The 22,169-nt window shown below is 45.3% G+C and overlaps 1 protein-coding gene across 3 annotated transcripts; it reads left to right on the top strand.

Moving 5' to 3' along the window:
- Window positions 1-6,837: 6,837 nt before the first annotated feature.
- Window positions 6,838-21,231, top strand: st8sia3 (ST8 alpha-N-acetyl-neuraminide alpha-2,8-sialyltransferase 3). 3 transcript variants are annotated; one of them, XM_015943441.3, is made up of 5 exons: window positions 6,840-7,610; window positions 13,036-13,065; window positions 13,469-13,588; window positions 16,059-16,616; window positions 19,167-21,231. In XM_015943441.3, the coding sequence occupies exons 1-5, from the start codon at window positions 7,411-7,413 to the stop codon at window positions 19,447-19,449; spliced, it is 1,191 nt and encodes a 396-aa protein (XP_015798927.1). In that variant the 5' UTR covers window positions 6,840-7,410; the 3' UTR covers window positions 19,450-21,231. The 3 variants fall into 3 exon arrangements, with proteins under 3 accessions (XP_015798928.1, XP_015798927.1, XP_054600659.1); XM_054744684.2 differs by lacking the exon at window positions 6,840-7,610 and adding an exon at window positions 11,854-12,941; XM_015943442.3 differs by lacking the exon at window positions 13,036-13,065 and having other exon boundaries at window positions 6,838-7,610.
- The last annotated feature ends 938 nt before the right edge of the window (window positions 21,232-22,169 follow it).

The following is a 22,169-nucleotide window of genomic DNA, read 5'->3' as shown; positions in this document are numbered from 1 at the left end:
TTGCCGTTCTTTTTCAAACTGTTCATTTTTCCTTCTCAAAAGTCAGAATTTCCGAGTTCCGAGTAGAAAGCGAACGCACCATTAGCTGATGCTTACGGAAGCTAAAATATCAAGCTAACAGTATCGTAAACAGTTTATTTATCCGCTGGAGCAGACTAAACGATGAGGCCTCATCAAGGCCGGATTAACCATATGGGCAACTGGGCCAGGGCCCACGAACTCCAAAGGGCCCAGGGCAGCAAGAGCACGAGCAAAATACTGTGTCTGTAATCTCCCGCTTTATATTAAACTAGGGTGACCGTATGTACGGTTTTCCCCGGACGTGTCCACTTTTCACTCTCTGTCCAGGACGTCTGGACTGGGGGTTCTTGTATTGATGAAAAGGTCTGAATTTTCATCCAGGAGCAGGGATCGAATTATGGGGGAGCTGGATATCCTACACATCCAGGGGAGCCGGAAAAAAGTTTTCAATCTATATTACATCATTTATGGACTTTTTTGAGCAGAGAGCGGCAGAGCGATGATCGTTGGTGCGCTCCATGCAGCTGATTCCAGCGCACGGTCCATTCTCAAAGTGGCGCAACCAAAAAACTATAATTAGCACACGATCGTTCATGTCCGCACATGTTCTCTATTTTCTGTCTTATATGTGCCTGAAGGCTCTGCCGCTGCGGAGCTCATCACCTGTGCTGCGGTGATTTCACCTCACTGACGCATCGAAACGCGCTCTCCTCTTTGCGGTCAGGAGATCCCTTTGATCTGCTCAAAAGTAACTGATGAGGTGAAAAAGTAAGAATCCAGGCATCAGATTTTCTGGAGACTTCAGAGGAGATGCAGGAAGATGAGAGACAGACAGGACAGGAAATAGTTCAATAAAAACAAGAAAACAAAACAAAGTGTTGAAAAGTCAAATGTAGGTAGATTTATCTCCACTACACGTTTTACCTGTATAAAACAATAAGTTACACACATGTCATATTTATACATCTGATACAATTCAGATCACCTTCAACACTCAGTCACACACCCAGGGCCGTTTCAAGACATTTTGGGGGCCAAGGCAAAATGAACCCCCAAGTTAAGACCCTCTCCTCATTGGTCAGTCCACACGAGGTGGGTCAAAGGTTACCCTGAGTGGGTTACGTGATGTCAGGCATTCAAGTATTGAGTATATTTACTGCATATTACAGTAAAATATTCTGTATGTGACTATATTATGGTGATCCTTGGGTCATGATGATGGGGCCCTTTAATATTGTTGCCCAGGGTACAGCAAAGTGTTAACCTGGCCCTGGGTCTCATTTAGATCGATGACATCACCACCCAGTCACCTATCGCCTTCAGTGAAGTGGACTCTGCCATGCTGCTTGCTGTTTACAGATCGCCCGCAGCGACTAACGACATTATGCTCTCACGCCTGCGCTGCCGTCTATCTTGGGAAATCGCTGTCTCACAAGTTCTCATTAATAAAGGACAGGTACCGAAACAAGGCCCGGTTTCATAAACCACCAATCGGTCCTCGTCAGAACTACAGAATTTGGTCGGTGTCTTAAAGAGCAAGTCACCCTCAAAACAACTTATTTTTCCTGATAAACTATATAAATGCGTGTCTAATTGTGCTGCAGACACGTGTAGTCAATAGGTTTGCACTTTAGTGTATTTTAGTTAAAATTTAAATTTTCTGCCTAAAACTATCAGTGTTGTGCCGTCGTCGGGTAAAAACTCTGCACTGCATTTGAATTTAAATCTGCCATCGCTATTGGCTAAGAGGTACCCTAGAACGTTAGCTGGTACCATATGATGTCACAATGTCATTGTGAGCCTGTGTGTGTGTGTGTGTATTTGTTAGTGGCTCCGCCCTCTCGGTCTGCTAGGCAACAGCATTTGTTGCATTATTCAAACAGGAAGTGGGAGCGGAGTAATACTCTGGTAGGGGGTGACTTGCTCTTTAAGGAACCGATTTCTGTACCCATCCCTACTTATGTGCATGTTAAAATGTCTGATAGGATCAGCTGAGTTTGTTTTGGAACCAGCTGTTATACCTTTGTTTTGTGCTCAGTGTTAAAATCAGACGTCTATTAGAAATTTCAGTCGAAAACCACTTTTAGAGCATTGATCATGCAGATGTTATTCAGGAAGGTAAACTTACAGTTACATTATTTCTGCAGCAGCTCCGGGCTGCCCCAGATCTTAACTCAGCTTTACCAAGAAGGTGCATCAGTCCATGCTGATATTTAAACAGCAGTAAATATCTGCTGACCGACATACTGGTTTAGAACCCACAACTACCTCTAGGGTCAAAGGCCAGATGGGTAAAACAGCAGCTCTGATCAGCACTGGTTCCTACCGAGGTCTGCAGAACTACCAGCTGGCCTCCTGTGGCAGAAGACAGAAACAGAGGCTACAGTTCCCACCGGATCACCAGAACTGGACCAGAAGAGGCTGGAAGACCTCTCCTGGTCTGATAGGTCTGGATTTCAGCTGTCTCTCAACCCTAACCCATCTTCTGATGGCTCCTTCAAGCAGGATCATGCACCAGAACTGGTTTGTAGAACACGACCGTGAGACTCCAGTGGCCTCCACGGTTTTGTTTGAATTCCTCCACTGTGAGCAGTTCAGCTGATAGGCAGGAGCGACGACTCCTCCTCCACCCTTTTTCCACCACATCTTTGCCTCATCCCCCACAACGCCTCCCTCCACCTCTCCACTCTTTATTGGTCTGTCTGGTTGCTCGGCAACAGCCGGTCCGTCTCCGTCACTTTGTCGCCACCAACATCGCCAAGGAGGAGGAAAGGGGGAAGAATGAGAAGACGAATGACTGAAGGACAAATGGAGAAAAAGAAAAAGGTCAGTTTGAAGGTGAAAGGTGGTAGGAAGTGAGAATCGTAGGGGAGGAAATACGGAGCTGGACCAAGAAACGGGAGGAGAAATGATAAGATGAGGGTGGAAGGAGGTGAACGTTCTGCAGCACAAGGACCTTCAGCGTGTGCTCCTGTCGTGTCTCTGGATGCAGAACTGTGGAGCTCAGACTCGGGTCAGAGTTTGAGCTAAACAGCCTGACATCTCATTTCAAATGGTGAAGGGCCTGTTTCTGTACAGTACCTTACAACCCCCCAAGGCGCTTTACAGCACAGTCATTCACACATTCACAAACTGGTGGTGATGAGCTACGATGTAGCTACAGCTGCCCTGGGACGCACCGACAGAGGCGAGGCTACCCAACACGGGCGCCACCGGTCCCTCCGACCACCCCCAGCAGGCAAGGAGGTTGGTTAAGTGTCTTGCCCAAGGACACAACAGCAGAATTCTGGTCAGAGCCGAGATCAAACCTGCACCCTACCGATTGCTGGACAGCCTGCTCTTCCTCCTGAGCTGCTGCTGCTGCCCATCAGAACAACAAACCAGTGAAACCAGCATCTAACTGGCTGTGGCAGGCTGGACACTGATGTCCTCTAAAAGTCAGCTGAGAACAAAGTCTGTGACAAAAGCAGGAAGTTCATGTTAAACCGCGCTGACGCTGAGGGACATGTCTCCAGGGAAGGACGGCCCATTTATGGGACAGGAACCACACAGACAAGTTTATGAGTCTGGAAGTTTCCAAACACGGAGCTGGACTTCTAGCTGCAGCCGAGTTCAGCGTGAACTCCTCTGCAGGCCCAAATCTTCTAGAATCATCTAAAGATCGTGTCAGAGTCCAGACCTGAACTCAAAACACCGAGTGTAAGGGGTTAATTTACATCTAATTAAGGAACCGTAAGACATGAGATTTCATAGTCAATATGAAATCAATCTTACGGACCTTTGGGTTATTTTAACCAGAAGATTGGGACTTTTTATTGCAGAGATTGTGTAACACTTTGTATTAACTGAGAGACAAGAGAAGAGAGAGTCACCTTTAAAACGTTTAAGAAGATTTATTTCTAAACAATTTTAAAGAATTTTAAACAATCCTAACTCTAACTCTAATGATGGAAGGATCTGGTGAGAATGATACGTGAGATGAATGGTGCATGTGTGAGTGATGATGTCATCAGAACTCTCGTATCCGGAGAAGCAAGTCTGAATGATGTTGTGATGTTTCGCTTTTAGCTATGATCAGAGTATGATCAGAGTTTCATAAACACACGAGACGCCATATTGTTGCTCCACACATACCCTTCAGATGAAACCTCTGTACAGATCCAGAATGCCAGGTCCTCGGACCCCCCTTTCGGTACCGAAGCCGATGAAACAGCGTCAGCAGTACGACAGACTAGTCGTTGGATCGTCTCCAGGTAAAAAGCGACAGTTGGTTGACAGCGTCAGATGGACCCCCCCCCCCCCCTTGGGTCAGTGAGTTCAGCTTTTATTCTGAAAGGAACCGTTGCTTGGTTGGTAAAGTGCAACAGATTTTATCCAGCTTGTTGGTTCTTTGCTTAAAAAGGAGGTCCGGGTGGCCGGTCCGATACTTCTCTTAGCATGCGGTGAACTGAACTAAGATAAACTGGTTTTATTTATCTGGATGTTTTGATTTACGGTCGAATCAAAGTTGGACAGATTTATAAACACCACAGAGACTATGCCACGCTTCAGAAAGGAAGGTTCTGATTGGATGAGTAAACAATGTGTCATGCGTTTACATTACGTGTGATCAGGGTGTCTAGTGCAGCTAGATTAAAGTCACATTACTTATTAAAGCATACTAATCATAACATTGTCATTTCACAGATTGGTCAACATCTTATTATAGACTAACACTTTGTTTTATTAGCTTTATTAAAAATAGAGTTCCTTGATTTATTAAAAGGAAAGAGTCCTTTAGCTTCATTCTTCTCTTGGGCTGGAAAGGAAGCAGTTTAGAAGCAGATGCATGACCTTGAGGCAGTCTCATGCACATTAGTTCTGTGTCAGAGACATCTGTGGAGAAAGGGTAAATAACCTTCGGTGGAATAGCTCCTTCATCACGTTACACGAGTCTCTGCAGACTCCCATGAACTCAAACCACGACCACGAGGAAAGTTACTAAGGCCTTTAGATAAACCCTGATCCGTGTATGAAACTAGAATTCCCTCCTTCAAGGTTTGGATGCAAACTCTGCATTTCCCCTCCACATCCCTGCTGCTTTAAAATCCCACAGGGGCAAAAATCAGCTGTTGATTCAAAACGAACCACATCACACCTGTGAGCTATTTTTAACTAAAGCTTATTTACACGGACATGGGAAATCAGACAGGTTCTTTCATTTGACTGTTTTACTGTAAAAGTATTAAAGGTTGTTTTACCGAATCTGCTGCTGTTGAGTTCAGATCGGACCTCCTAATCTCACATTTCTAATCCAGATCCACAGACCATGAGGTGATGTCACGGCCGATGTTCTAGTTTGTTCTAATAACTCCTAAATGTTCATAAAATTCCTCTGAAGTTAAACAATCGCCAGCATCTTAAAGCCCGGCCTTTGAAAAATAGCCGCAGTCAGGAGTTATTTACTGTCTGAGGGTAAAAAAGGAGCAGAAGGTGTTAATGAACCCTCGGCTGAAGGTCACTTTGAAGATCCCAGTTTCCACATTTCATAATTCATCATCCCAACCTGGAAATTGAAGCTGCTCCTCTCTGAAGATGAGGTGTGTGTGTTTGTGGTGTGAAAATGGAGAAGGATGCTTTGTTATGTCCACGGTATCGATGGAGAACGGCAGATAGACCGGACATCACTCACAGTTCAGACAGCAGACAGGAGTGTGTGTGTGTGTGTGTGTGTGTGTGTGTGTGTGTGTGTGACATTTATAACAAGATGGTTGCTTTTTGTCTCGTTTGAGGCTTTGTTTGAACAGAGTTCAGGTTTGAAACCTCAACTTTGCAGCAGTTTTACATGACGTCAAACATTTAATAACCAGTAACTAAATATCCATAAATACCTGAGCTAAGGCTAAATGTTCATGTTTTGTTGTTGAAACTGTAAAAAATGTAAAGAAAACTGAGATAAAAGAAATGTTCAAACTGCAGCCAGTGGCTCAATAGGGTCACCATGGTAACTCCAACTATCTCGTTATGTTGGCAGGCGTGGTAGTTGCTGAATGTAAGTAATAAATTAACTTGTAATCCGAATACTTTTTCAAAGTAACTGTGGCAACACAGTGCACATGTAAAATTTTTACTTTATTATTCATTTGTTATTAAATGATGTGGCTCAAGATGAAGCCTCGCCCAAACCATTACTGTAAGAAAATGATGAGTCTGCGGCCGTGGACGCCTTTTGGCACTGGTCAGTGACATCACTCTCTGCTGGTAGAGCTGCACGTTTTCATTCAGCTATTTTGGTTTTCCTCAGGGGCGTGTCCAGGGAGTGGCCTGGGGTGGCACATGCCACCCTTGGAATCCGATTGGCCATCCCCAGGTGCCACCACGCTGAATTCCCTTTAAATAGGCTTTTCGTTGTCCACAAAAGGCTTGAGGTAACACAAAAAAAAGCATAACCACTGGTGCCACATATAAGTAGTGCCTCACCTGGGCCACCCCATTTTAAAAGATCTGGACACGCCACTGGTTTTCCTAAAGCTGCAGGAGAAATGCTAACAACAGTAATAATTGCTATTTTTATAAAGGGGCTTTAATGAGTATTTATGCCATTAGTAAGTTAATAAAAGCACGTTCTTGAGACGGTTGGTGTTTTTTATTGGATGTGAAAATAAAACTCAAGCATCATGTGGAGGTCTGGACGGATCCATGTTTTCCTCCAGTCTGCTGTAAGCTTTCATTTAGACCTGGGCAGGTGAGAATTTATTCATTTTCTTCTATTTGATCCTAGAACATAATCGATTATTGGTTCTATGTTGTGGGATGTTCTTTAGAATTTGTGATTTTTCCTCATTAATTCATTAAGTCACCACCAGAGACAGAAAGAAGCGTCTGTTTTTAGATGTGCTTCATAAAACTAAACGTGTTTCTGCTGGGATCGGGAGGATTCTGGTCCTGTGGTCCGTGTTGGGGTTTTTCTCTCAGCTCCGCCTCGGATGATTTTTTTGTTCATCCGATTGCTTCCACATCAGAGCTGATTTCTGCTTTAAGCGACTCCGGATCATGACTCAGCCTGAGGACCATGCAGGAGGAGGAGGATGCAGCAGCGGAGCAGCATCCTTTCTCTCCGCCTCGTTTCAGCACCTCAGAGGGGGGTGTTTATTAAACCGACTGTAATCTGACCCCGCATGCCTGCTGGGACCCCCTCCCTCCCTGGATCTCCATCCTGGGACACAGCACCGTGAATGCGTCACGTTCGTTCTTCCGGCGTCCGCTCCTCGCGCTACCCGCAGGCACGTCGTGTATTTTCCGTGAGAGGATCCGGTCAACCCGCCGCTGTCCTCCTCCGTCCACCCAGTCGATGAAACCGACGGTGAGGAAGCGCGTCCGCGCCGCGCCCTCGCGCCTGGCCGCTCGCTGATGCTCCGGGGGTGCAGCTGCCCGCACAGAGGCAGGATGGTGCGGATCGCCAGCGCGCTGGGGCTCATCATCTTCAGCGTGGCGCTGCTCATCCTGTCCCTCATCAGCTACGTGTCCATCAAGAAGGACTTCGTGCTCGGAGCCCCCAGATATGGACCCAACGGAGGACCCAGGATGTACATGTTCCACACGGGGTTCCGGTGAGTCCAGGCCGGGCTGCAGAGCTGCGGAGAAGCTGGATGAGGGATTGGGATTAGAACAGGGCGCCTGTTTAATGAAGAGATGTTAGGATGCAGCCACCAGTCAGATGGTGCTTGTTGGATGAAATGACATCAGTGGGATGTTTATGAAACAGGATGTTCTCATCAGCAGAACCCTGATCAGATCCAAGGCCTCCCTGCAGGTAGAGGCCTGTTCAGGAATTTTATCCCTCAGACCAAATCGGATTCATCTTTCCCATAAAACACAGTTCACACACAATGGTTCAATTAAAACTATAGTTTTCTAAATCGTTCTCATTAAAGAGATTTAACTGCAAAAGATCGCTCCCGGAACAGCTTCTGTTCAGAGAAATAGTGTTTGTTCTTCCTGACTGATAGGCTAAGGGCTAGGCTGAGTGCAACCAAGACCAACACCTGTTGCTGCCTTCTTAAAACCACTCCAACCTCCTACCCCACCTGGCAGCATAACTCTCTGCAGCAGCTTAATAGAAGTTCTGGTGATTTGTGGTGAATGTCTGTATTCCTAAAGCACCTTCTGTTCTACAACACAACCAGTCATTCACCCATTCACACACTGGTGGTGTAGCCACAGCTGCCTAGGGGAACACTGATGGAGGCGGGGCTGTCAATCACAGATACCATTGCTCCCCCCAACCACCACCGGCAGGTGAGGAGGGTGTCAGACACAAATTTAGAAGACTGGCACTGTTTTAGAAAAGCTGCACTTGGAAACACACGTAGACACTTAATCTGGTTCCAAGCAGTCTTTAAGGGGGTACTCCACATTTCCCAGGAGAATACCATCAGAAGCTTTCCCCAAGACATAAAATAGCTGGGTCAATGATCAGTTATGTTAGGGGGTGAAGAGCTGTGCCTGTGTCCCACTACTGGGACAGAAGTCACATCGGTCGCCTGTCTTCCCCGGCACCCTGGTGTAGACCTTCTCAGGGAGGATGAGGAGTGTCCAAATTTGTTGTTCCCAGTAACAACCCAATGTAGTACACACAAGACAACCAGGACAACATCCAAGGGGCCTTGAGGAACTCTGAACAAATCCACATCTAGAACCCTGCCACTGGGGTGGTGTCCCCCGAGTCTTCTCGAGTCCCCCCAGTCTCCCCAAGCTCCAGGTTACATTGGTCCTACATTCAGGTGCTCCGTGTGTAGCGATGGGTACCGAATTCGGTACTTTTTAAGGTACCGACCGAATTCCATAGTACCGACTGAGCACCGATTCACGTCATTTGGAACGGTGCCTCGTTTCGGTACCCGTCCTTCATAACGAGAACTTGCCTAGACAGCTGCACATGCGCAAGAGCGTTATGTCGTCGGTCGCTGCGAGCCAGTTGTAAACATAGCAGCATGGTAGAAAGAACGCACGCTAAAGCTTGGGTCCACTTCACTAAATGTGATGGGTAACTGGGTGATGATGAAACCAGCGACAACGATCTAAGTGAGACATCCTCATCTTAATCTGCTCCGGTAGGTAAATAAAATGTTTAAGATAACGTTAGCTTGATATGTTAGCTTCCGTTTCGCTAAGGGTGCGTTCGCTTTCTCCTCGGAACTCCGAATTTCCGACTAGAAGAACATGAACGCGCTCTAAAGTTTGGCTTAACTTTACTAAATGCGACTGGTGATTGGGTGAAGATGAAACCAGCGACAACGATCTAAGTGTGAGGCATCATCGTTTTAATCTGCTCCAGCAGCTAAATAAACTGTTTAAGATAACGTTAGCTTGATATGTTAGCTTCCATTGCCACCATTGTTATCAGCTAATGGTGCATTCGCTTTCTCCTCGGAAATTCTAACTTCCCAGTAGGAAAAATCAAATGAAAAAGGACGGCAAAAGGAATGAAGATACACAGTAAATTTAGTTCACAGTAAAGATGTTTGCTTCAGTTTAATTATCAGTTATAAAACTACAAGGACGATGTTAAAATACAAACAGTTGTATGTTATTTATCGTGATATTTATCAAATATGGTTATATATTGAGAAAAATTTGTATTTAAGTATAAAAGAGAATTAAAATATTAAACACTCAAAAGTATCGAAAATTGGTACCGTTAAGTACCGGTATCGATTCGTAGGTACCGGGAATTAGTACCGGATCGATTCAATTGTCAAAGGTACCCATCCCTATCTGTGTGCTTGTAAATAACCACGTAATGTGAAGTCGACAGTGACGCAATTTGGTCTTCCAACTAGCCATTAGCACATCAGTCCTGTAAACCATTTCTCTGAACAGAGGCTGTTCAGGAAGCTCCCTTATGAGTCTATAGATTTCCTGCTGATGTGGTAATGCTGGTTTGGTTAAACCCATTGTACCGCGGGCCATGATGTCTGCAGATGACAGCGATCTGCAGTGAGAGCAGGGTGCAGGTAGAGGAAATGCTAGAGGTGGAGATGTGTGCTGGAAAAGCGCAGATGTGGTGAAAGAGGATAAGGATAGCTTTATTTGTCACTGAACCAGCGTCCCGGTACAACCGTTCCAAGATCAGACCTACAGAGACAGGAAAGCGGTTTTGGCACGTCTTTTCCACGGGAAGATCCTCACGCCACCATGAGAACAAAGATCACAGATCTGTGAAAGAGGACATGAAGTTGGTTGGTCGGAGGGTAGAGGATGCAAGAGCTTGGACCAAATGGAGACAGATGATTGGCCGTGTGTGTGTGTGTGTGTTTGGAAACATGTTTACTTGTACTGGTTAAGTTTTGTTACCACCAATAATCACCTAAAGTAGAGTAGATGCAACTGGTTGGCTCTGATTGGTTTGGTGCAGCAGAGCTTGCCTTCTGTAAACGTTTTTATGTTCCGACACGTTGAGTCGGGTAAGGATGGCGAAGCTGAGACGCCGTCCTTGGCCGCCGTGATTTACAACACAAGGTCCACATTCGTTTTCCTCCCGCCTGTAATCATTCTCCTTCCTGCTTCCCGTCATCACCACCAAGGTTATCCTCAGAATGAGTTTCATGTGTTGGAGTAAAACTGCTGTGGGACGTCTTTGTTGTCATGGAAGGAAGTGAATAAAACTCAAGTGTTGATGGGAGGAATTTCACATTCGGGGATAAACACGAACGCTTAAGATAGAAGTAAAACCCAATGCATGAAAAATGATGTTGATATGTTTATTTTTCCTCTACTTGGTCACATTTGACTAAGCTAGAGCTGATTATATGGGGTGCCAATTAAAAAAATTGTACTAAAACAACAAAAAAATGCAACGTTTTGCCAAACTTTGTTCCTCATAACAATAAAAACAGGTGACATTTTAAAAGTCACTTTTTCCACACATTTATTTAAGAATTTCTTTGTTATATTTAGATATTTCAACACAAATCTAAATAATAATAAAAAAATGGTCAAATTTAAAGATGCAAAGTTAAATGTAAGGTTGATAGATGCATAGATAGATAGATACAAAAGTTCAAAGTTAAATCTAAAGATTCAAATTTACATCTAAATATTTACAATGTCTTATTTGAGACATGTAAATGTTAAATTTGTAATATTAATGTAGTCATTTCCAAATAAAAATGCCACTAACTGTTTTAAAACTGAGGTGGTCCACACTGAAATAAAAGCCGAGTGAAGACATCCCCTAACATCTGAGACACTTTGACGCTCGTGTATCGGTCTTTTTGGGTTCTCTCTGTAAATTGATTAATGAGACCTTAGATAGGGGCTCTCTTGCTTCTATTCATACTCTGGTACTTTAGCTTCACAGCAGCTTTAAGTTGCATGTCAGATCATTTGCAGAAATGAAAACGTTGACTTCTCTATTTATATTTCATTCAGAATATTTAGATTTATCAATTTATGTTTTACCTTTTGAATCTGTTTAGGTTTAACTTCTATATGTGATTATAAATATTTAAATAATAAAAAGATGTGTGTGTGTGTGTGTGTGTGTGTGTGTGTGTGTGTGTGTGTGTGTGTGTGTGTGTGTGTGTAAGTGTACAGGGTTTTCCCCAGCGCTTTATAAGCCTGGGGGCCCGCCAGGCTTTGCTTGCCCACCCGCCAGGCTAAGCGTCAGGCCCCCCCCTTGACCCGCCCCTACCGTGTCCGCTGAAACGAATGGCGCAACGAAACTAGAGCCCTCCATCAGCTGATACTGGTGAGAAGCAGCAGTGGAACGTGTGCAACCAACCCCCCCCCCCCCCCACACACACACACACAAAGGAACACAGCTGGACGGAGCAACCCCCCCCCCCCCCCCCCCGCTTAAGGTTATTCAAGCGGTTCAGAGTTTAAAAAAAGCGGTAGATATGATGTTTCACAAGGTGCTGACACCGACTATTTCCCATGCCGCGGCCTTTATGTGAATATCTCTATAATCTTTGGTAGAAAAATGGAACAGTACACGACACATGCATGAGCGCAAAATTTCACATGTACGTTTTTCGCGTTTCTCTTAGGGGCCCGACACACGGGAGGTGACAAACGACCGCGATCAGCGAAATTTGTCGCTGTCGCTTTTATTACCTGGCACACGGGAGGCGATCCGCGGCAGCGGCCAGCAGCAAAGGCGTCTACGCTTTCTGTTCCATGGAGGTCTACTGGTGGTTCCCAGAATATCTACAATTAGGATGGGAGGCAGATCTTTTAGTTATCAGGCTCCTCTCCTGTGGAACCAGCTCCCAGCTTTAGTATGTGAGGCAGACACCTTGTCTACTTTTAAGACTAGGCTTAAAACATTTTTATTTGATAGGGCCTATGGTTAAAATCTGATGTTAGCCTAGATCTGGACAAGTGTACAGTCACTTTGCCGCGCATGTCTCATTGAAAATGAATGGAGGAGAGGTTATGTCGCCTCCCGTGTGTCGAGCCCATAACTCATTTTCTCGGGGAAACCCTGCGCGTACGTTTTAAAGTGTTATTTGAAGGTAAATATTGTATAACTATTTCTTTGTCTACAATGTATATTTAACAATCAGCCCCCCATATAATAAGCAAAGCCAAAAAACAACAGTAAACAACTGCAGGTTTATTAACGAACGCCAATTTTTTTTGGTGCATGAAAGTCAGTGGCGTGTCCAGATCTTTTAAAATGGGGTGGCCCAGGTGAGGCACAACTTTGTGCATGGGTGGCACCAATGGTTATGCTTTTTTTGTTTTACCCCCAAGCCTTTTGTGGACAATGAAAAGACTATTTACAGGTAAATTAGTGTGGTGGCACCTGGGGTGGCCAATCAGATTCCAAGGGTGGCATGTGCTACCCCAGGCCACTCCCTGGACACGCCCCTGAGGAAAATAGATGTTTTGAAGGATCTGCCTGCTTCGATCCTTATGATCATTCCTGTCAGGTAAATCTAACTTTCAGGTCATTGGTGTTGATTTAATGGTGATGAAGACAAGAATGAGTGAAGTTTTTTGTATTTTGTTTCACATCTGCTGCAGAGAGAGGCCACCTCGCAAACCTGACCTGAGGTGAATCCATGTCTCCACCCATCTATCCATCTGTGCTCACATTGCTTCACTTTTCTTTTGCTAACTGAAAAGCTGCAGCTCATCGCTGCACTAAGACCCAAAACCACATTTTAACATAAGTTGAGGTTATCTCGTTAAAGTGTATTATGTTTATGTTTGGCAGACTGTTTTCTCCAAAGCAACTTACAGGATCAGAAAGTGTGCTGGACCCAATGTAATAACTTTTTTATTTAGTGATTCAAACAGCAAACCTGCTTGAGTTTTTGCTTTTTTAAACCAACATTTTTTTTATTATTTGTAATTTCCCCATAAATCTAATTCAATTCATAAAAGTTACAAATGCTCATGAAAACCCTTCTGAAGTCAACCTGAAGACCAACTGAGTGGTTTAATTTCTCCGTAGCTCCCAGCTGGCTCTGAAGTATCTGGACCCAGATTTCACACCTCTGGCCAACTCTCTGAGCGAGGACCTGCAGAACTCCTCTAAATGGAAGTACAACAGCTCTGCTTTTAGGCAGCTGAGGTATGGCAACACAAAAACACACAGATTTACTCCAGTCAAGGGAATTTTTTGTTTTGCAATTGTGACTAAAATTAGCCCCCAAAAAAAGCTACTTTCACTAAATAATATGAGTCACAGTAAAAAGTCAGTTTTCCATTGAATCATGTACATTTCTAAAGGCATTTATTAAATATGAGTTTAGTTATTAACAGTTTGTCCGGGGATCGGACGGCCAAAGCTTCTGCTTTGGTCTGCTACCCGATCCACAATGCACCGGACCCTTCATGTTCCTCCTACAGCTGGTGGGTCCACAGTTAGATGAGCCCTTGTGTCCGGTTCGGGGTGAGCCCGGCCACCAGGCACTCGTTCACGAGCCCCAAACCCCAGGCCTGGCTCTCGGGTGGGACCCCAGACTAAAGAAATGATCAGAAACAGGTCACATTTGGATACTCTAGGAAGGTAGAAGATGGTGGCGTCTGAGCGGTGAACAGGTGAGCGGGCCTTTGGAACGTCCCGCTGTCACGACAAGATTCACGTGACAGGCTGATTCACGCCTGCAGCAGCGAATCAGCGGGTCTGCAGCTGTAGACTATTCATCATGTCTTCCTCGTTCTTCATGGGTCATGATGCGCTTGGATGAAAGCATCTGCCTCTTTAGCCCCCAATCAGCTGATGACAGCTTCAATACGCCGCGCTGCTGAATTAGTAACGCACGCGTTTTCTTATCAGTAACGGAAACGGCGTTATGATGAAAGAAGATGGTAATTAATTAGATGCTCGTTATTTCTTAGTAACGCCGTTACTTTAAACAGCATTATTCCCATCACTGTTCACGAGTGAGGGAAAGATGGAGCGTGAGATCGATAGGCGGGTTGGTGCTGCATCTGCAGTGATGCGGGCGTTGTACCGGTCTGTTGTGGTGGAGAGAGAGAACTGAGCCGGAAGGCAGAGTTCTCGATTTACCGGTCGATCTACATTCCTAAATGGCCTGTATTTGATATAGCGCCTTCTAGAGTCCTGGAACCCCCCAAGGCGCTTTACAACACAATCAGTCATTCGCCCATTCACACACACATTCACACACTGGCGGGGATGAGCTACAATGTAGCCACAGCTGCCCTGGGGCGCACTGACAGAGGCGAGGCTGCCGAGCACTGGCGCCACCGGTCCCTCCGACCACCACCAGCAGGCAACGTGGGTTAAGTGTCTTGCCCAAGGACACAACAGCAGCAACAGACTGAGCGGGACTCGAACCTGCAACCTTCCGATTGCGGGGCGAGCACTTAACTCCTGTGCCATCGTCGCCCCAAAGCTTCTGCTTAGGTCTGAGGAATGGCTACAACAAAACACACAGATTTACTCCAGTCAAGGGAATTTTTTGACCTATGGTCATGAGCTTTGGGTAGTGACTGCGAAATGGCAGATACAAGCGGCCAAAATGAGTTCTCTCTGCAGGCTGGCTGGTTTCTCCCTTAGAGAGAGGGTGAGAAGCTCGGTCATCTGGGAGGGGCTCAGAGTAGACCCGCTGCTCCTCCACATCGAGAGGATCCAGTTGAGGTGGCTCGGGCATCTGGTCAGGATGCCTCCTGGACGCCTCCCTGGTGAGGTTTTCCAGGCATGTCCAACCAGGAGAAGATCCAAGGGAAGACCCAGGACACGGTGGAGGGACTGTGTCTCTCAGCTGGCTAGGGAAGGCTTTAGGGTTCCACCAGAGGAGCTGGCCCAAGTGGCTGGGGAGAGGGAAGTCTGGGCCTCTCTACTTAGGCTGCTGCCCCAGCGACCCAACCCTAGATAAACGACCAAAAATGGATGAATGGATTATTGTCGAAAATATATAACGGTTATTCGACTGCGTCACTTGACACAACGTCTAACTCGATTATGTGACAGCATTCTAAAGTACTGATCGGGTTACATTTTAAACAAGAGTAACAACACAAAATACTCTTATGTCATCATTTTATTCTTCTAGGGCTGCGCAGTGGCGCAGTGGTTAGACCTGTTGCCTTGCAGCGAGAAGGTCCTGGGTTCGCTTCCCAGCCTGGGATCTTTCTGCATGGAGTTAGCATGTTCTCCCTGTGCATGCGTGGGTTCTCTCCGGGTTCTCCGGCTTCCTCCCACAGTCCAAAAACATGACTGTTAGGTTGATTGTTCTGTCCAAATTGTCCTTAGGTGTGTGTTGCCCTGCGATGGACTGGCTCTCTGTCCAGGGTGTACCCCGCCTAATTGCCCATTGACCGCTGGAGATAGGCACCAGCCCCCCGCGACCCTACATGGACAAGCGGGTTCAGAAAATGGATGGATTTTATTCTTCTAGCCTTTGCATTTTCATGGTGATCTTAAAATGTTTTTGTACCAAAGTGCTTTATTAAAAACAATCAAAGATGGTCTATGCGTTTCCTTCCTGAGCTACAGGAAGTGTGCCACGGATATCTATCATGAAAAAAGGAGCAACCCTTTAAATTCCTACATTTATGATCATGTCTTGCAGGACTGAGATATCTCAACACATAGACATCCCCAACAACTTCACACTGACTCGGAACTCAGTCAAAGTCGGACAGCTGATGCACTTTGACTACTCCAGCCATAAGTACGTCTACTCCATTGGCGAGAACTTCAGATCACTCCTCCCGAATGTCTCTCCGATACTCAACAAGCACTACAACGTCTGTGCCGTGGTCGGTAACAGCGGCATTCTCACCGGCTCGCGCTGTGGTACCCAGATTGAGAAATATGACTTTGTCTTCCGGTGCAACTTTGCACCGACAGAGATCTTTAAGAAAGACGTTGGGCGTCGGACCAACATGACCACCTTCAACCCCAGCATCCTGGAAAAGTACTACAATAATTTACTGACTGTGCAGGACAGAAACAACTTCTTCTTGAGCCTGAAGAAGCTAGATGGTGCCGTTCTTTGGATTCCAGCCTTTTTCTTTCACACATCGGCCACAGTGACGAGAACGCTGGTGGACTTCTTCGTAGAACATCGGGGGCAGCTGAAGGTCCAGCTAGCTTGGCCTGGCAACATCATGCAATATATAAACAAGTAAGACAGACCAAACTAAATGTCATCGTTTATTAATGTGAACTCATTTCCACCCGTTTGTTGCTAAAAATGTGATTCATTGGTCAGATTATGAACCACAACATCACACTGCAGGTTTTTTTTTAATTGTTGGATGGTATTCAAAGCATGAGAGACCTCACACAAGCTGATTTACCAGATTTACCATCTATGGACCTGGAGTTCGTGATACGGAGCAACATGGTAAAAATTACGCATGAACCTGGAGTCACTTCGGAGTAAGCAAACATGGTGGAGAAGTGTTGCATTCATCACATCGTTCTGATTGGCTACATACCACATTCAGTAGGCATCACGTTTGTTTGTCCTCGCAAAATCGGACCAAGACATTACAACACAATTTAAAGCCTGGATTGACCTTACCAACCTCAGACCAGAAGGAGCGCCAAGCTCAGGACCACGGGACCGCGTGATCACGTATCTGGGATATTTAATATGTTAGATTGTCACGGCCCAATACTGAAACGCCTGTGGTAGTGTAGACAGGAACGTTGTACCTTGAACAGCTTGCTACTGCCTAACTGCTACGGCAAATCTTCACCATTTTATTCTGAACAAGTTTCAACAAGTAGTTTGTGCGTGTGCGTGTGTGTGTGTGTGTGTGTGTGTGTGTGTGTGTGTGTGTGTGTGTGTGTGTGTGTGTGTGTGTGTGTGTGTGTGTGTGTGTGTGTGTGTGTGTGTGTGTGTGTGTGTGTGTGTCTGCTCTGTCTTCTCCATCCCCAGTGAGTCGTGGAGGATGGCTGCTTATACTGAGCCAGGATTCTCTGGAGGTTTCTTCCTGTTAAAAGGGAGTTTTCCTCTCCACTGTCGCTGCATGCTTGCTTAGTATGAGGATTGCTGTAAAGACTCTGACACTAGTCAGTGACTTGAGGCAGTTTGCTGTGTTCCTTATATAGGAAACATTATTTCTGATTGGCTTAATGAACTGACCTGAATTGGAATGTTTATTATGTGAAGTGGCTTGAGACGACTCTTGTCGTGATTTGGCGCTTTATAAATAAAGTTGAATTGTATTGAATTGTATTGAATTCAGTCCTGTTGCGATTCAAAATAGGCTTTTTTTAACATCCAGTACCAGTACACAGCCTCTTCCCCAGCCTCCGTCCAGTTTGTAGTGGTTAGAGGAACTCTGTACTGTAAAGAGCATTGCTTTGTGTTTACAGCAAAGAGGAGATTTAGGATCCAAAGCCGGATTATGAGGAAGCAGCTATTTAGTGAAAGGAATGGCACGTAGCTATAACTGTGTTGGGAGAGGGAATTAGGCGTAGTGCTTACGGTGTAGCAGCCAAGCAGGCTGCTTTTACAGTAACCTAATCTTTACCAATCCCATTAAAGCTACCTGCACTGAAAGAATTGCTCAAAGGCTTTTCGCCTCCTCCAGATACTTTTGTTGAGGATATTTTGGAGAGCCTACCCCGCTGTGATGCTTTCTCAGCAGGATGGCATCAAGAACAGACAAAGAGAAGTACTTTCTTTAACTTTAGATAATAGGCGATTTTTGTTCCTTATCGATTTCTGAAAAAGTCATGCATTCAAGGTACTCCAAATAGAACTAATTTAATATTCATGCACAGATTTGTTCTTTGGTTTTAGTAAAATTATTCCAATAAGAGTGACTTTATAGGTAAATGGGCTGTATTTGATATAGCGCCTTCTAGAGTCCTGGAACCCCCCAAGGCGCTTTACAACACAATCAATCATTCACCCATTCACACACACATTCACACACTGGTGGTGATGAGCTACGATGTAGCCACAGCTGCCCTGGGGCGCACTGACAGAGGCGAGGCTGCCGAGCACTGGCGCCACCGGTCCCTCCGACCACCACCAGCAGGCAAGGTGGGTTAAGTGTCTTGCCCAAGGACACAACGACAGCGACAGACTGAGCGGGGCTCGAACCTGCAACCTTCCGATTACGGGCTCCTGTTACACCGTCGCCCACTAATATAAAACAGTCTGAATTAACACTGAGAACCAAACGCGAATATTTCATTGTGTCACTTTTTTTCAAATGGTTTCTGTAAAAATCAACAGGAACAAAAATAAGTACACGGTGAAATATTTCAATATTTTTTGTCACTAACTCCAGAAAGTGAAACTCACATTATATAGATATGTTACAAATATTGTGAACACCTAAAATTCAATGAATATTAATCAACACACGGCCCGCTCCTGCCATTTAGAAGCTCAGGAAACTGGATATTTTGAGTTAGTTAGCTGTTTAGGGTGTGACACCAAGTCTCTTTACCTTCTTCTTCACAATTTAAACACTGAATTTTAGGTTTTCTTATATGCTTTCACATTCATCCAAATTACAAATAACAAAGGTCCGAAATGTTCCCTTCTGCGTGATGAATGAGTTCCAAAACCGTTTTCCCAAATATTCACATATTTTGAGATGCACCTGTATGTGAGAAAATAAAACAAAACGATCGACGGAGCTGCTGAGGTTAAACGTATCACTCAGAAATGAAATTGCAATTGTTTTCTCATTTCTATACCCAACAGTTACTGGAAAACCAAGCAGCTGTCGCCAAAACGGCTGAGCACTGGCATCCTGATGTACACGTTAGCATCCTCCATGTGTGACCAGATTCACCTGTACGGCTTTTGGCCCTTCGGCTGGGACCCCAACACGGGTAAGGAGTTACCGTACCACTACTACGACAGGAAGGGAACCAAGTTCACCACCAAATGGCAGGAGTCCCATCAGCTGCCCGCCGAGTTCAAACTCCTCTACAAGATGCACACGGACGGCGTGCTGAAGCTCAGCCTCTCGCACTGCGCCTAGCACTGAAGCGGCGGCGCTCATTCAGACCGCTCTCGGTTTTGTTTGAAAGAACTTAAACCTCGACTGTAATGCCAAGTTGGCTAAATCAAAACTTTTGTGAACAGTGACGAACTAAGATAACAGTTTTCTATTCCTCTTTTTTTGCTCTGTACGTTTGGTTCATTCACGCATTACATTGGTCGACGGTTGAACCTGCTTTTACCAAACGTGTTGATGAATGCACAGAACATTTCATGAATGTAGGAAAGGAGTATAATGATTACTGAACAGCGTGGATAATTCACAGCCGTTCTAATGTTAACACAGACAGAAAGTTATAAAATACAGTGGACAACTCAACGACTGACAGTTCTACGACAGGCCGAGAGGACGTGAATGTTATACAAAATCAAAGACCATAGAAGGCAAGATGTAAAAGCATAATTGGCTACAGAGATGACGCAAAAGAGGACTAGCACAAGCAAATGTCAAACCTAAGGTGTGTGTGTGTGTCCAGAGGGAATAAATACTAGATAAGGAGTGTGTGATGAGCATAAGGCCGGGGACAGACCGGCCACCGAAGCGCCGCGAAAAGGGGACCGCCTTCATTCGGCGCCCTTGTTATCCTATTCTATAGACCACACGGGCCGCCGAAGCGCCGCAAAGCGCTCACGAAATTCGGCCGCTGCTCCTCAGTTCAGACCAGACGCTTGTTTCTCCGCTCCGGTCGAGGCGCGCCTCGTAGTTTTTCTTTTAACCACTTGGCGTCCTCCATTTCCTCTCTGCCTTTTCTCTGCTCTTGTCCTCTACACCCCCCTCCCCCTTGCTGTTTGTGTGTGTGTTTGTACGTGTGTTTGTACGTGTGTGTGTGTGTGTGTGTGTGTGTGTGTGTGTGTCTGTGTGTGTGTGTGTGTGTGTGTGTGTGTGTTTGTACGTGTGTGTGTGTGTGAACCTATGGTGTCAACCAGTTGTTAATAGCTGGCCTACGACTTTCTGTCTCTCTGTCCTGTTTGCCCCGGTAGAAAGACACCCAAAACCACACCCCCTTCACGTGGTCACACACACACACACAAGTTCGCTGTGTGTGTGTGTGTTCGTGTGGTTTTTATGCAGTGTCTGTTTACGAACACATTATCGCGGAATTGTATTTTGAAATGTTTATTTTGTTAAATTTACCGGCCTGCCTCTTGACTTCCTGCCAGAATTGACGCGGTTCACCCGCGGCTCGCGAAAAAATAGAGCCAAAATGATCGCTGCACAGCGCAGGCTGGAGCGCGGGCGTGCGGCGCTTCGGCGGCCCATGTGGTTTATAGAATATGATAACAAGGGCACCGTATGAAGGCGGTCCCCTTTTCGCGGCGCTTCGGTGGCCGGTGTGTCCCCGGCGTACGGCAACACTAGCACATTCAATCAAAGGAAAAGTCTGATAAACTTAACTAAAAATAATAATACATTTTAAAAAGTTTTCATTTATTTAGAAATGGTCTCTGATCTGTTGCAGGGATGTAAGAAAATATCGATAGGGCAACATATTGTGATATTTTTCCCAGCAATATGTCGATATTCAAAAGGCGTGTGTTGAATTTTTGGAGGAATTTACATGCAAACATTTGTGTATTTTCTTTTCTTTTGGTGCAATTCAAATGCCGACCGCTAGCTGGCAGCAGTGTGCAACGGTTTTTGTTTCCATCGTTGAAATGTAAATCCCTCTATTATGCTTCAGATACATCATGTTAAACATGCTAAGTATCAGTTTGGACTGTTTATTGAATATTGCTACAATAAACTCAGTCTGAAATAATCGCTAATGTCCGACAGAATGTATTGCAATATATCGTGACACATTGAATCATCTCCCCTGTATCGTGATACGTATCGTATTGCCAAAATTTCACCAATACACATTCCTAACCTGTTAATTGTTAGATGAGAATTTAACGTGTACTTTAGATTAATAGTCCTATAGGTGTTAGTTGGCCTGATGGCTTCATTCATCCAGCTAAACATTTACTAAAAATGGTTTAACATCAGGGATGACCAAGATCAGGCTTGTTTATAGTTTTAACACGAACCTCATTAAAACTCAAACACCACGTTAGATCATTCATTAGAATAAGCTGCATGAAGTTAAGCAACTGCAAAATATTTCTATTCAATTCAAGTTTATTTATATAGCGCCAAATCACGACAAGAGTCTTCTCAAGGCACTTCACATTATGTGAACAATCTTATGTATTTACGCTTATCCTTAGCCAGCAGTTTCAGGTAAGATTTAATGTTGCCCGCTCTGGCCCCAGGTAAACATTTAACTATGGTTGCTGGAGTCTCTAATGCCACGTTTCTGACTATGGAGCTGCCAATGATCAGAGTCGGCTTGTCAGTGGGTGCGTCACTGAGCGGGGAAAATCTGTTAGAAACGTGGACGGGTTGGTGGTGTCCCACGGGCTGGGTTCTATGCTTCCTGCGTACCGTCACCCAGCTAGCCTGAGGTCCCGGCTGCTCGGGTTCTGCTGGAGCACCGCTACGGGGTGGTTCTGAGCTAGTTAGCCCCGTGCTAGCTAAGTAGCTACGGCTATCTACGGGCTTTTCAACAGTGCGGAGCCGGGACTCCAATTCCGACACCCTCGCCTCCAAAGCTACAAAAATGCTACATTTATTACACATACCATTATCGCTAATGGAGGCAGAGGAGTAACTAAACATCTGACACAGAGGTGTGCCGTGCTAAGGCTAAGCTAGCT

Source organism: Nothobranchius furzeri, chromosome 6 (genome assembly GCF_043380555.1).
Source record: "Nothobranchius furzeri strain GRZ-AD chromosome 6, NfurGRZ-RIMD1, whole genome shotgun sequence".
Lineage (NCBI taxonomy): Eukaryota > Metazoa > Chordata > Actinopteri > Cyprinodontiformes > Nothobranchiidae > Nothobranchius > Nothobranchius furzeri.
This window is presented reverse-complemented; position numbering and strand designations above follow the sequence as displayed.